Source organism: Paramisgurnus dabryanus, chromosome 24, assembly GCF_030506205.2.
Source record: "Paramisgurnus dabryanus chromosome 24, PD_genome_1.1, whole genome shotgun sequence".
Taxonomy (NCBI): domain Eukaryota; kingdom Metazoa; phylum Chordata; class Actinopteri; order Cypriniformes; family Cobitidae; genus Paramisgurnus; species Paramisgurnus dabryanus.
In genome coordinates, this window is record NC_133360.1 from 28,285,346 (window position 1) to 28,299,335 (window position 13,990).

Consider the following 13,990-nt stretch of genomic DNA (forward strand, 5'->3'; position numbering starts at 1 on the left):
ATTTGGAGATCGATTTACATAAAATGAAAACAGTACAATAATGGGTTGAACAATGCAGCATTGGGTTCCTTGCAAAGTTAATAAAATAAAACAAAATTGGTAAAATGTTTTATATAAGTTTTTTCTTCTATGTCAAAAACCTTCAGAACGCTCTGTGTGAGGAAGAACAAGTTCTGTTAGTTGTCAGTTTTTTATATATTGTGCATATACAAAAAGTTAAATATAATATTTTGAAATGTCTGTTGCATTTTGTTAAGGTATTTAAAATGATTTGACAGTATTAACACTTAATGACATTTAAATGAGAGTTTAATGTAATGTTAACCCATAAAGCCAGGTGGTTTGATAATTATTCTGCTATGTCTGTGTTTATGACAGATTTATAACAAATTATGATGTATTGGTTTATGTCAAGTTGTCATAACAAAGACAATTCAAACAATGTCATCTTTGAATTAAAAATGACATAATTGATCAAAAGATGTGCATAAAATCTCCTTCATGTTCATAGCACATGTCATGTCATGATTATTAAAGTGTCATGTCAGTCTTATGAACACTCCTTCGAGTCAAGTGTTACCCATATTTCATGTTTTATATTTCAGATATCATTCCATATTTCATGTTTTACGTTTCAAGTTTCATATTCTGTTTCATATTCCATTTCATTTTTCATATTTTATTTCTTTCTAGCAATGTCAAATTACATTATAAAAGTAGTCAATCACTGCTTTAAAGCAACACTATGTAGTTTTTTTACCTTTAAATAAGGCCTCTAAAATTATTTCAGTGATAGAACAACTTTTAACTGGACAAATTGTACTGTTGCTGCAACCTGAGCAGCCTCCTAGCTGCTACAAGCACACTCTGAAAGTGGTGGTGGAGGGTAGGAAACACAGCCCCGCCCCTCCCCCTGCCTGCAGAAGAGTGTCTGATACCAGGCACTGTTGCGCTTTTCAACCACATGGGGGAGATGTAAGTCATTTTAACATGGAAACTACATAGTGTTGCTTTAATGGTGGTGTTCTGGTATGTTTGTACGTTGGCACCCTGTGGTCACTTTAATTGAAAATGCAAGTGAGGTTTTATTGAAAATGCAAGTGAGGATTTTTACAAATTATTTTGGTGTGTTCCACTATAAAAAATAACAATGACCTGAGATGTATGTTTCAATATATTATTAAAGACATCACACAGACTTCGGTTAATATTTTACAAATTATGTTTTTGCGTTCCTGAGACAAACCTGTTGACATTTACATACTGTACCAAACTAAGCTACAAAAATACTGTTGAAATTTTTAGACACGTTGATAAATAAGACTATCCAATAGATTTGTTTATTTATGAGGACCACCTAAATTCCTAGGTTCCCACACAAATGTATAGCTTTTAATGCACTGTAAGTTCCTTTTAAATAAAGCATCTGCTAAATGCATAAATGGAAATGTAAAGTTGAGTAAATTTGTGAATAATATACTGTGTTACAGCCAAACCTGCTCATATACACACCGTTCAAAGCTATTTGCTCTCACAAAATCACAGAATGTACACAGCAGATTTTGGCTTCACTTTTAACTCAAATCCCAAGTTGAAACGTGGCAGCCGCCAATGTCTCTATAGAGCCACTGTTTAAAGCGATGCCCGAATCTGCAGCAAGGACGCGGGCAAAGATGAGTGCCCCCTTCTGCAATTACCAAAGGAGGCAAACAGGAGCCAGCTGGAGCAACATCAAAGGCGAATGATCAGAGAATCCGAGCCGCGTCGAGGTACAGAAGCTCTGAGCTCATTCGCACTGAGCTAACATGGAGAGAGCAATACTCATGGCCTCAAATATCTACTCGCTTCCCTCTCAAGTGCACTAAATCAAAGTTGAAATGAGAGATTTAAGGTCAGGCGAGTAAGTGCTTATGGTGAGATGGTTTGAAGAGGAAAAGTTGTGGTCTTGATGTGAGCTCAAGTGCCTGATTAGGTGTTGTATGTTAAATAGAGTCGATGCAGGTAATGTGCTTTTTTGCGTAAAATGGTTTACAGTGTGTTTGACGGCTTTATGGTGCTTTCACAATATTGTTCCTTGCTCAACCAAAAGTGTGAGTTTTGGGAGGTACTACATTGAAAAAAAAATTTGATGCCTTACATTTTTTTATTTAATCAAATTGGCTGTGCGAGTCAATTTATGAGGTTACTTTTTAAGCAATTTTAACATATTTTTATAAGTTATAAAAACTCAAATACAAAAAATAAAAAAGTGAAAATACTTAGCTTAGTTCACCAGTTAATACTTAAGTCATTCGCCACCAGTCTTTTTCCTAAAGTTCCCTGCAAGCATTTTTTTGTGATTTTCACAAAATGTCTTCCAGGAAAATTTTATTCTAAAAATGTTTCTTTCCTAAAAAAATATAAACATACAAATATATAAAATGAAAGAACCGACCCTCTGCTTTCAAACAAACAATAAACAAACAAACAAAGCGAGAAAATTCATAATTTCTTTTCTTCATAAACTCTTAAATATTGGTATTTTTCTCTAAAAATATTTTTTTTAGCCAAACACTGAAATAATTGCATTTTTGTGAAGGAATTTTGTTAGAGATCAGATTCAGAATAATTATCAAAACGTACACAGAGTTTAAAATTAGTAAAAAAATTCAAAATTATGCTTCAGTTTTTTATAAATGTGGAAAATCGCGGTATTGCAGATTAACATTAAAATTAATCACGAAAAGTTTTTTATGCAAATGTTTTCTCTTAATTGACGAGATAACTCGTCAATGGCGGGGAAAGAGTTAATTGACCAAACATTTGGCCAGTTTGCTTCGATATGGCTTTGCAAGTGCAAAATGTAAATTTTTCACTGCTCTCACAGTGACAGATGTGAAGTACACCTGCCGTACTTAAAACAATCGCTTATGGCACATTTACGCAGTACGAAATACGTCAACTTTTTGATAGGTCACATGTAGCTGTGATGTCCAGATTTCATTCATGTGAATGTGTGTTTTGAGAAGAAGAGAAGAAAAGTTGCTGCATTTAATTTGTCCTGTTGCATTGATTTTTTTAAATTAGAAATAGCATTTGCGTTTAATTGTCTGATCGTTAACCGCTATAAAACAACCTACACTGTTGTGTGTATTAAATTAAGATTTATTCGCACCATTAGGAAATTTTAAGATATCGACCTGGTATTAAATTGTTGCATGCAATAATTATGTCACTGCACTTTACGAACTCTCGAACGGCACTTTAGAGATCATTGACGTTAAATCGTTTTGAAATTTAATCTTTTGCATAAATACTTTAGGATCATCTTTATTCCAGTTTAAGGTCTGTGCATCAACTCATTTGAGTCTTAGTGTCGCATTGTTACCCAGTTAAGTGTAACTTTTGGGTGTTGTCTGTATTGCATTAAAATTGCGTCGTCAAAATAAGAGTCATCATTAATCCATACACGCAGTGGGACTTGATATTAGAATTCTTGACATCCTACCCAGGAGGCACAGCAAATTAAATCTTCTCATCTGCATAGATTAATTATTAATCTACTGGTATTATAACTTGTAGCTGCACACGAAAATTGGACAGTGACTCACAGCATGCAAAAATGCATGCGGCAAAATGACTCTACTTTTTGTTTTTATGAACAACAAAAAAAAACTTAAAGAGAAGGATGATGTTTTATTTTTTGATACTAAATCAAATGAATCATTCATGATAGATTTCAACATCTCACGCGCACAAACTCTGAAAACTTTCAAGAATGTGTTAAGAGATCAGACTGAATTTTTTCCTGCTCCTTAAAGCATGTTATGATTTGTTCCCCCGTAGTGCTCTATATACAGAATATTCTGTATATGTATTTGGTATTCAAATTGAAACAGTCACAGTTCATCCCACTTATGTAAAGTATTATAACTACTAGAGTTTTAGATATTTATTTAGACTGTTTTCAAGTGATGATGATGATAATGTACTTGGGATTTTCCTTATTTTAGAGGTGCAATGTGGGACTTTTAGAAGGATCTCTTGACAGAAATGCAATATAATATACATAACTATATTTTGGTGTATAAAGACCTTACATAATGAACTGTATGGTTGTTATTACCTTAAAATAAGCAGTTTTTACCTATATATACACCGCGGGTCTCTTTACATGGAAGTCGCCATCATGTTTCTACAGTAGCCCTAAATGGACAAACTGCTCTATTGTGTGCTTTTCGCCACTACATTGTCTCAGACGACGACATGTTTGTCCGTTTCGCAGCTACCGTAGCTTCCTGATTGTGTTTCGAAATTGAGGTTGGTTGCAATTCGCAATCTCACTACTAGATGGTGCTAAAAACACATTACACTTTTAAAGTTTTTTTGTTTTATCAATCAAACAAATAACATGACAAATCAAATTAAATGGCATAAATGCATAAATAACTAAGATAAATTAATAGACACAATTTTAGGTAGCATGAATAGCACAGCTATGCATTTATTATGCGCTGAATAACTGGTGACAGGTAGGTACTATGCATGCATTAATATGTTTTACGTTTTAATGGAAGCTCTTTAGTTTAATGCATGAGGAAAAGCTGTCATGTAGTGCATTTGTTTTTATCAGCACTGAGACACAGATGATATGCATGGAAATTTAATTTGTCTGGCGTAACCAGAGGTCAGTATTTACATATAAATGGAATATGCAGAGAGTAGATGTGTCTTGACTCAGAGTCGCAGATTTAAGGGCGGTTTACAGACGATAAACAGCTTGTACAATAAAAAAATGACAAACAGACCTAGAACAGGCTTGAAGTTTAAAGGTCGTTTGGCCAATGCAAGCCTCATTTTCAAAGTCTTTTGTCCTGTCACGTACAAATAGATAGGTCTGTTTGTATAAATCTTTTTAATAAAGTTGCCTACTTAAACACATTATTCGGTATTTAGGGTCAAATGTGCATCTTTACCAGCGACGTTTTACTGAGATGACCAGACATTTTTTGAAAAGTTGCCCTTTGTGATTTTCACAAAAGTTTCACAAAATGCCTTCCAGGAAAACGTTCTTCTAAAAATATGTAAACACATCTATATTTTTTCTCTGCTTATAAACTCCTAAATATACAGAGCCCCTGAGGGGACATGAAGCACAAATTAAATAAAGTTTAGTTTTGCGTGCGCACGTGAAACTTACGCGTGCGCACGTGAAACTAAACTTTAAAAAAAACTTCTGCACATGAAGGTTTCGCGTGAGCACACGAAACTAAACTTTTGATTTTTCTAGTATTTTTCTTTAAAAATAATTATAAATGATTGCATTTCTGTGAAGGAATTTAGTTATAGGTTAGATTCAGAATGTTTATCAAAACATACAGACTTTAAAATTAGTAAATAACATTTTGGCTTCATTTTTTTCATAAATTGGGTAAGTGTGATTATCTAGTGGATAATCACGGTATTGCAGATTAACATAAAAATTCATCAGAAACATGTTTTTTTTTGCAAATGTTTTCTCTTTATTGACAAGATAAGTCGTCAATGGGGGGAAAGAGTTAAAGGATTACTTCACTTTCATAAGAACATTTCCTGATAATTTACTCACCCCCATGTCATCCAAGATGTTTATTTATTTATTTATTTTCAGTCGAAAAAAAGTTAAAGGGACACTCCACTTTTTAAAAATAGGCTCATTTTCCAGCTCCCGAGTTAAACATTTGATTTTTTTTTTTCGTTTCTGCACATATATTAGATACTGCGCCCTAATTCCTGCAACTCTATAGCACAAGCCACACACTTGGGAATATAAAAAATTAATTTCAATTTAAATTGCATATAAGCGTTGTGTTGTTTTTATGTACAGCAGTTCATTTTATTCCTGCAATTATTTGCTCTCCTATGGGCGTAGTTGCATTATTAATGATGTTATCGTCATCCAAAAGGCAAAAGACGCTGAAACGTATCTGCACTGGAAGAACTAAGATGTTTTAGCTCAGATTGAGTTGATCACTTTATAGATTTGATTTTGGGATTCTTGGAGACTGCATACAAGTGTTGGCTATATTCTCGATCTGTGTATCTCGGAGATAAAGAAGTAACTGCTTATACACAAAGAGACCATAAGACCGACATAAACTTACCGACCTCAGTTTGTTTTTACAACAAGGCATTAAGAGTAAATCTGAAACAGACGATGCTCTACAGTGAGCAATAAATAGATACTACCACAGTCTCTGGTACCCACTAAACACACCTTTAGTTTGCTGGTGGACCAATAAAAATGTACAGAGCTGCCATTTGTTTTATTGATCGTATGTGTGCTGCTCACGTTTAGGCAGTGCATTTGTAACAGTTATTTGTGTAAGCGACCATTAACAGGAATTGCTATTTTAGTTTCATTTCTATTCCATTTGTAGATACCTACGTAGACAGCAAACAGCAACGCAGTTAACTTGAGTTTGAAACAGACGTGTTTTGCATTTCAGAAAATATTTCACATCACTGTTGTAGAAGGCACGGATCACTCTTTGAGATGTTGTTTGGATGTACAAACCTTCCACAACTATATATCAAACACCCCCTCTTATATGCCACAGGGTATAACTTCGACTGGTCTTCTGTGGTTTGATGCTAGTTATATGAGTCGACTGCGTTTTCTCCCAGTTCAAATGTGGCCACGCACACACTCTCTCTCTCTCTTTCTGTCTTCCGTTGAGTCTCTATCTAGCTTTTTCAGGGATGAAAAGGCACTGCATTATCTTTCCTCAGCACACAGCTGACCCAGTTTGAAAGTATGACAATTTAAGAAAACTGGCAAACTCCATTTCTCCGCTCACTTTGGCGAGCGTATGGGAACTCCACGGGAACGCTGCAGCTATTTAAAGGCGGTTTGTGACTGAAATGACAGATATCACATCGATTTTCAAAGATTGGTTTGACAGTGTCTGGGTGTGCTGTTAAGGCTGAATGAAAGGTTCACACAGAAACTGAATTATTTACTCAACCTTATGTTTTTATTTTGATGATATCAAGTGTCAAAATGAGCATAAATGCATCAGCAAAGTAGTTCATGTGACTGTGCTGTTTTCCAGGAGTTTTTAAGCTATATGATAGGTCTTTGAAAGGAAAAGACAGAAATTTGAGTTTGTATTCACAAAAATATTGCAGTAGCACATTTGCATTTATTAAAATGTGGCATGATGGGTTTTTTCAACGCAGTCTTACTCCCTGGTATTTGATGCCGCCACAGCACATATTCGATTTCCAGTCAGATAATTAACTTACAAACATTAAGGGACCTATTTTAATGATCTAAGCGCATCTAAGCGTGTCCGAATCCACTTTTGCTAATTTAACGACAGGAAAAATGGTTTGTGCGCCTGGCACACAGTCTAAAAGTGTTGTTCCTATTCTCGTAATGAGTTATAGGTGTGTTTTGGCCGTAACGTGCAATAAACCAATGGGATTCTCTTTAAAAGTCATTTTCTTTCATGAAAATGAAAATAGGGGCTCAGATTTGTTCACAACCAATATGCCTCTAATTAGTGTCATTTCCGAGTATTCAGGGACTTGCCCTCATGGCTAATGTGTGAATAATTCATTCACTCTTTCTTCATATGGTTTATACACCTGTGCTCATGTCCTAGATTTCTAGATCAGTCCTGCTTTTCAAGTTAGAACAAGAGACAGGTGAACTCAAAGGAAATGATAGTTCAGCAGAACCGTTATAAAAAGTGATTTTCAGGCGTTTAATCAGTATTTCTGCTTTTCAAGACATTTTCTCCTGCCATGCTTTGCACTGGAAAAAAGACTTTCACAGTTTCATATTTCTGAGTCAATGTCTGGGTTAGCGCTACAGTCATTTTCCTCAAGACACTGAGGGAAGTCATTTAAAGAAATTCAACCTAAAGTTTCTTTCTTTCCTGGAACTCCAAGGCAGATATTAAGCAGCATATCTACGATCCTCTTTGTCAAGGAAAGTCTTACGAAAAAAAAGATGACTGAGCTTGCAGCTGACTGCAGATCCAACAATGACATTAAATACGCTGTTAAAAATTCCTTAAAACACAGTGTTTCTTGAATGTGGTGTTAAAACTTACACTGTGTCCTAACTACACGCGGCACGACGCCCTTGACATGTGCTAAAGAAATGTGATAAAGGGTGTTTTTGTCCTAACCAATCATGATGCAATGGTCAAGTGACAGTGAATCCTGTATTAAAATGTTTTTTTATTTCTGTGATGTTACAGAGATCTCATTTAATAAACTGTTAAAGAACTTGATTGGCTGTGTCATAAGTTGGGTAATAGTGGGTTCAGACAAGCCACGGTAGAGGGGTCAAACGTGAGTGATTTCAATGTTAAGTCAATGTAAAGACGTGTTGACGCGTGTCTGGAGGTCTCGCGGCGCGAAAGAGGCATGTAGCGCGGCGTGGTAGACGAATTGATCATTGCTGCGGCAAATGTGCAAGTTGAAATTTTTTTACTTTGGCAGAAAAACGCAATGTGTTAACCAATCAGGAGCTTGCTCTAGTAGTGACTTGATTACAGGAAGCAAGCGGAGTCAAAGCCCCTCCCATGACGTGAATTTCCGCGTGAATGTCTCGATGACTAGAATTTAACGCGCGTCTTTCATGCGTGAATGAAGCGAGTACACTCAAAATGTTCAAGTAGACGCGAACTTGACGCCAAAACGCGGCTGTTGTGAACGCATGGTAAGAGTGCCACCTGGTGGATAATAGAGGAAATATGGATTGGATATGGAAAAACTCGTCATTGGCAGGGAAGTGTTTTCTCTTAATTGACGAGTTAAGTTTTAGTGGTAGGGTTTAGACCTGAACTGCTTTCAGAGCCTCTCAGTCATGAATATAATCAGCAAAACAAAACGCTTTCAAAACATTTGCATAGATTTTTAGAAAACCGACTGATCTGCCAATGCATAAACTAGAACGTGAATAAAGGGCGAATCTGTGGTTCAGATTCCATTTGGCTCTGCCTCATTGTTTCTCTGTGACTCAGTTGGTTGATCATTGTCTTAGGCCTTGAGCTTAAAGGTTGTTGGTTTTATTCCCAAGGAACACAGATACTGATGTAAATGTATAACTTGAATGCACTGTTTGTTGCGTTGAATAAAGCGTCTGCTAAAAGTGTAAAGTAAATGACTCATCTCAAGTACTTCAGCTTTCACAAAGGTCAATGTCGGCTCATTTTTTAAAAAGTTTACATAATGTTTTATACTGAATCAGTGTAAGAGATCAGCAAATCATATAAAGGTCCTTGTAGTCAGAACAACAAACATGCAAAGAGTGCTACTGTACTAGGGTGTAATATCCGTATCTGTAAATTGTATAAAGGTCATTTTCTTTTTAAATACAAAGCAATTACTTAAAATGACCATTGAGAACATCATCAAATAGAGAACATTAAAAGTCACTTTCTAGAAAACGTTTCAGGAACCCATTAACCTATAGTAGTGTATGATTTCAATGGGTTTCATTTCAATATGTAGCTACAGCTGTATGAGTGGAGATGCTGAGGTTTTATTGTATTGAATGAATATCTCCAGTCTTTTGGTTTAAGCTTGTGTTATATGCAAAGGCTGATTTTCAATGCAGTGGGACCTTCAGAAGTGATAATAGTGTATACTGTATGTGAGTCTTTTAACTCTGAAGAACATATGAACTACTTAAACTTATTGTAACTTAAAAGGTACAAAAGTTCTCTGGGGCTTCAAAAATCGTGTTACCTAAAAGGTGCATGTTGGTAGCTCAAAGGTACACATGGCCCATGGGTATATTAAAGGTACATACTGGTTCCTCAAAGTGACATATCTGTACCAAAAAGGTAAATATTAAGAACTTTTTCTGAAAGCTATGGCTATGTGTTTTTTAATAATAATAGGCTTGGGGCCAGATTTACTAAACGGGGCAAATTAGCATAAGAGCGCAATAAATAAATGCAGATGGGAGTGGTAATATCTGGAGGTTATTTACTAAAAAGGCGCAAAATAAATAACACAGACCAACAGGTGATTTCCATAATGACCAAGGGAATCTACTGCAAGGCAAATTATTTCAGGGTCGCAAATAAGCAGAGCTGATGAGGTGCGGGTGATCTACTAACACCTGATGCACTTCAGTTCAGCACCACGGACATCGCAGCTGAAAATGTGGGGTGTGAAATCCCAGCTAACAAAATAGTACATTAAAAATGGAACCAGAGGACCAAAAATAAAAGACGTTTTGAAATACCTGGTATTGTGTGACTCCTCTTTTATTTACTCCAGCAAATAAAAAAATAACATGGCTTGGCAAAACAATATTTTTAAATAATAAGTTCCTCTGGCATGTTATGTGTGAAAAAATCCTCTGCGTTGTACCATGCTCTCTGATCCCCATGATGCCTTCTCATATCAGCAACAATTGCTGACATTTCAAGCGTAAAAATTATTTAAGACATGCTTTTTTCGGCGTTAAATAATAGTGCAAATACCAGAAATATCACATGCGCAAATATTAGTAAATCATGTTGCGTGAATCATTTAAATAATCTCCTCCCATAAATTTGCATCTGAAAATGAAACTCCTGGAAATGCATATGCAATAAGGTCACTCGCAAAAATAACTAGACCACAGCTTTTCAGAGCGCTGATTATCCACTGCGCGTCTTTAGTAAATCCCGACAGTCGTTATTTAACCCTAAAATGATGGTTTGTGCTATACGCAACCTGTTAGTAAATCTGGCCCATGGCTGTTTATGTTGGTTATGGTTGGGTTTGATTTTGGTCTTGGCTGTTCTAGTCTCAAACACAAAAGCCCCAATTTGGTTTTGTGTCAGTCAAGAAAAAAATTGTGACCCAGTCTCAGCTAAAGTAATTTTTTTGATTCAATGTTTTCTACATGAACTCATCCTACTGAACATAATGTAAAGAACATTTTGTGAAAATATAACCTTGATATCTTTATTCATATATTGACAGAGTAAGGTCATGTCAAAGATTGAAATCAATGAGTACTTTTACACTGTACTTGACCTCCATTTAATATATTATCATCATGTTTGCGCTCGTCTTTTTTTTTCAGCTATTCAACAGAATCAAAGATTTACTGTCTAACTGGATTACAGCGTTATTATCATATTAAGGAAAGTGCGTAATAAAGTGTTCGAAAGCATGTGTAGGCACTTTGTCAGATTGATGCGGTGTCCTGTGGGCGTCCCGCATCCCCCAGAGAACATAATGATGTTGATACTTAATAGAAAGAGCTTTCTTCTCATCCTGTCACTTGCAGCCGCTCCCTCTTTAGTTTTTTCTTTGTGTGGGAGGAATGCCTAGCGAACAGCAGTGTAAAGAAACGATTAAAATACAAAAATGGGGATTATAAGAGGCTTTCGGTCCCAATGTTAAGAGTAATGATCCCTAGCTGTCACTGGGGCAGTACCCTTTAAATAGGTCTAAATATGTATGATTTAGGGACAGATATGAGGTACTAATATGAACTCTTTAGGTTCTTTGAATATTTTTTACTTCCTTTAAGTGATCCGGTAATAAGTTACTTTGCTGTTTTGGGAAATTCCTCGCAGTGAATTGTTGACACTTGGTTATATCATAAATGTTATATCATGGTATATCACTGTTGTTAACCCAAAGTGTGGTAGGTAGATTTGAACCGATCCCATCTGATTCTGGACTCAAAAGAATTTTCTCTACATGGCTGTTGTCCTCCCCCTGGGGTGAACCGTACCCCCCTTCCCGATTCTAATGAGGTAGTATTAGCTAATTAATAAAGACCCTCATGATGAAGATGAAAGCTGGTGAGAGAGAGCGATACAGAGAGCGTGCCGAACAGAGGGAGGGTGGTAAAAAAGATCAACTCGTTCCTTGTTGAGCGGGGAAGCTTCACGGCGCGAGAGGCAAACCGGGATATATTTTTATTCATTACCCCCTTCCTTCACGTCTCTCGGCTTACTGCAAAAAAAGAGAAACAAACGCACGTTTGGTATCCAAGCAGCTGGAGCGAATCGCGTCTGATGTGAAAGTGGGATCGTGGGAGATTGGGTCACTCAAAGCCGAGCAAAGGATGGACAGAGTCAGTCGCGTGCTGAACGTCGTAAGGCAGATGTCCCCTAGGAAAAGGGAACGGGGGTCTCATTGGGAGGCGGAGAGTCCGGAGACCTGCGAGGAGAGTCTGTGCTCTCTCAGCCTGTGCATCAGCGGTAAGACCACCCACGGCAAAACTTTCTCTCTCGTGCTCTCTCTCGATCTCCCTCCACCCCCTCTAATCCCTTTTTCATTACGGCTTTGTGAGTTCGATAATAACTTTGACCTGTGGTGGTCCGTCTCATACCGAGGGAAAAAAACTTGCGCTTTTCTTTTTTTTATTGCCGTTCTGGCATCAGTTATTATCTTCCACTGTGCACGAGGGAATAGAGGCTGAATTAACGTTGACACTTTTGAATAGACGTTTCTCCTAATGTTGTTTCGGTTTAATTGATTTTGCATTAGGGTTTTAATATTTGATGATATGGATGTTTTCAGTGAGGTACATTTCTAATTCTCTACTTTATTTATGATGTCAGCTCTTTTTATTTTCGGTCTTTGACACAGCAGAGTCTTTAAAGATCAGTGACGCTTCACCAATGTTAATTGAGTTTTGCACATTGCTTGGTTTAAACCATGGCAGACTTAAGTAAAGACTCTTAACACACGACTAACCCATCATAGAGCTGAAGTTTGCTACTTAACTTTCTCTTACATTTGGTTTTGCATCCAGGAAATAGGACAAGATCTAAAATTCTATATATGCTTCCACGTAACATTTTTATTAAAGAGTCCCACCGGTAATTTATTTAGCAGATGCTGTTATTACGGACTTGTGGGACATTTGCATTCTGTGTGTTTTTGTTAGTTAAATCTGTGATCCTCTATAAGGACCTAACATGTAACCTCTGCGGCAACATGTTCATTTAATTTGGAGACTTATTTCAATCATGTGGAACGAGGGTCCATAATTTAATTATTTTTTCAGTGCTGCTGCTATCCAGGCACCTGAATCAGCTCTTTAAAAATATCTGTCAAATGCTTATTTATAAATATTAATGCACGCTGTTATTAAGTAGCGCTGATGTTTGCACAATTCTGCACTTTCTATTTGACCATAATAAAGAAAAATCGCACATGAGATTTCTTTATTATCTCAGTTAGACATCAGTGAGAATAAATCAGGGCTTTTCAAACTCGGGACAAAGTGACTTGGCTGCTGCAGTGAATGACACACAAAGATACACTACTCTCTTCTAAAAGATAACAAATGTCTTTCTGCATTTCTAAATGTATCTTGTTCTGCTTATTTCTATAAAAAATATTTTGGTAGGTCCTGAGATAGATTATACCTGTCTAAGTGGGTCGCAGAATGATGTGTTTGGGAGCCAATGGATTAAATGGAGAGCAAATGGAAATGCCCAACCAGTGTAGCAACCATGGTCGCTGTGATTTCAAAAGTGAGATGTGATCCTGGATCAACGTTTTAATCAAAGAAACCCAAAATTACCCTTAACTCAAACCCTTACCATTTTTACCCCTCAAATTAGTGTGAAATAATAGTTTGAGAAGATTTTTTTAACTCTTTTCCTGCCAGGGTTTAAAAAAAGTTGCCAGCCAGCTCCAGCATTTTTTATGAATTTCACAAAAGTTTAATGCCTTCCAGAAAATGTCACAAACATACAATATATCAAATGAAACAACAAACTCCTGCTTAAAAAAAAATCATCCCATCTTCATTTGTTCTCTTTTTATCACCTCTCAAATATGGGTGGGTTTCTTCAAAATACACAATTTTGAGCAAAAAGCTGATTTTTTTTTGTAAAGGACTTTTGATAGAGATCCTTACCCAAACCCAACTCTAATCCCAACCCCAGGCGACAATTGTTTAGAGTAAAATCTAAAAGAATAACTAAGGAAAAATAGTATAAACCAATACTTAAAGTGACATACTTTACATACACAATACTTT

At 36.3% G+C, this 13,990-nt stretch overlaps 1 protein-coding gene across 4 annotated transcripts in view; it reads left to right on the forward strand.

The window, feature by feature from the left end:
- Positions 1 to 13,990, forward strand: part of grip2b (glutamate receptor interacting protein 2b) — a 172,056-nt gene that overhangs the window by 41,477 nt on the left and 116,589 nt on the right. For 2 of the 4 annotated variants that reach the window (XM_065259793.2, XM_065259794.2), the window contains exon 1: positions 11,831 to 12,194. The exons of the other annotated variants lie outside the window; for them this stretch is intronic. In XM_065259793.2, coding sequence (XP_065115865.1) covers positions 12,059 to 12,194 — 136 coding nt within the window. In that variant the 5' untranslated portion in view covers positions 11,831 to 12,058. Of the gene's footprint in view, positions 1 to 11,830; positions 12,195 to 13,990 lie in introns of those variants that run through there. 4 annotated transcript variants of the gene reach the window in all.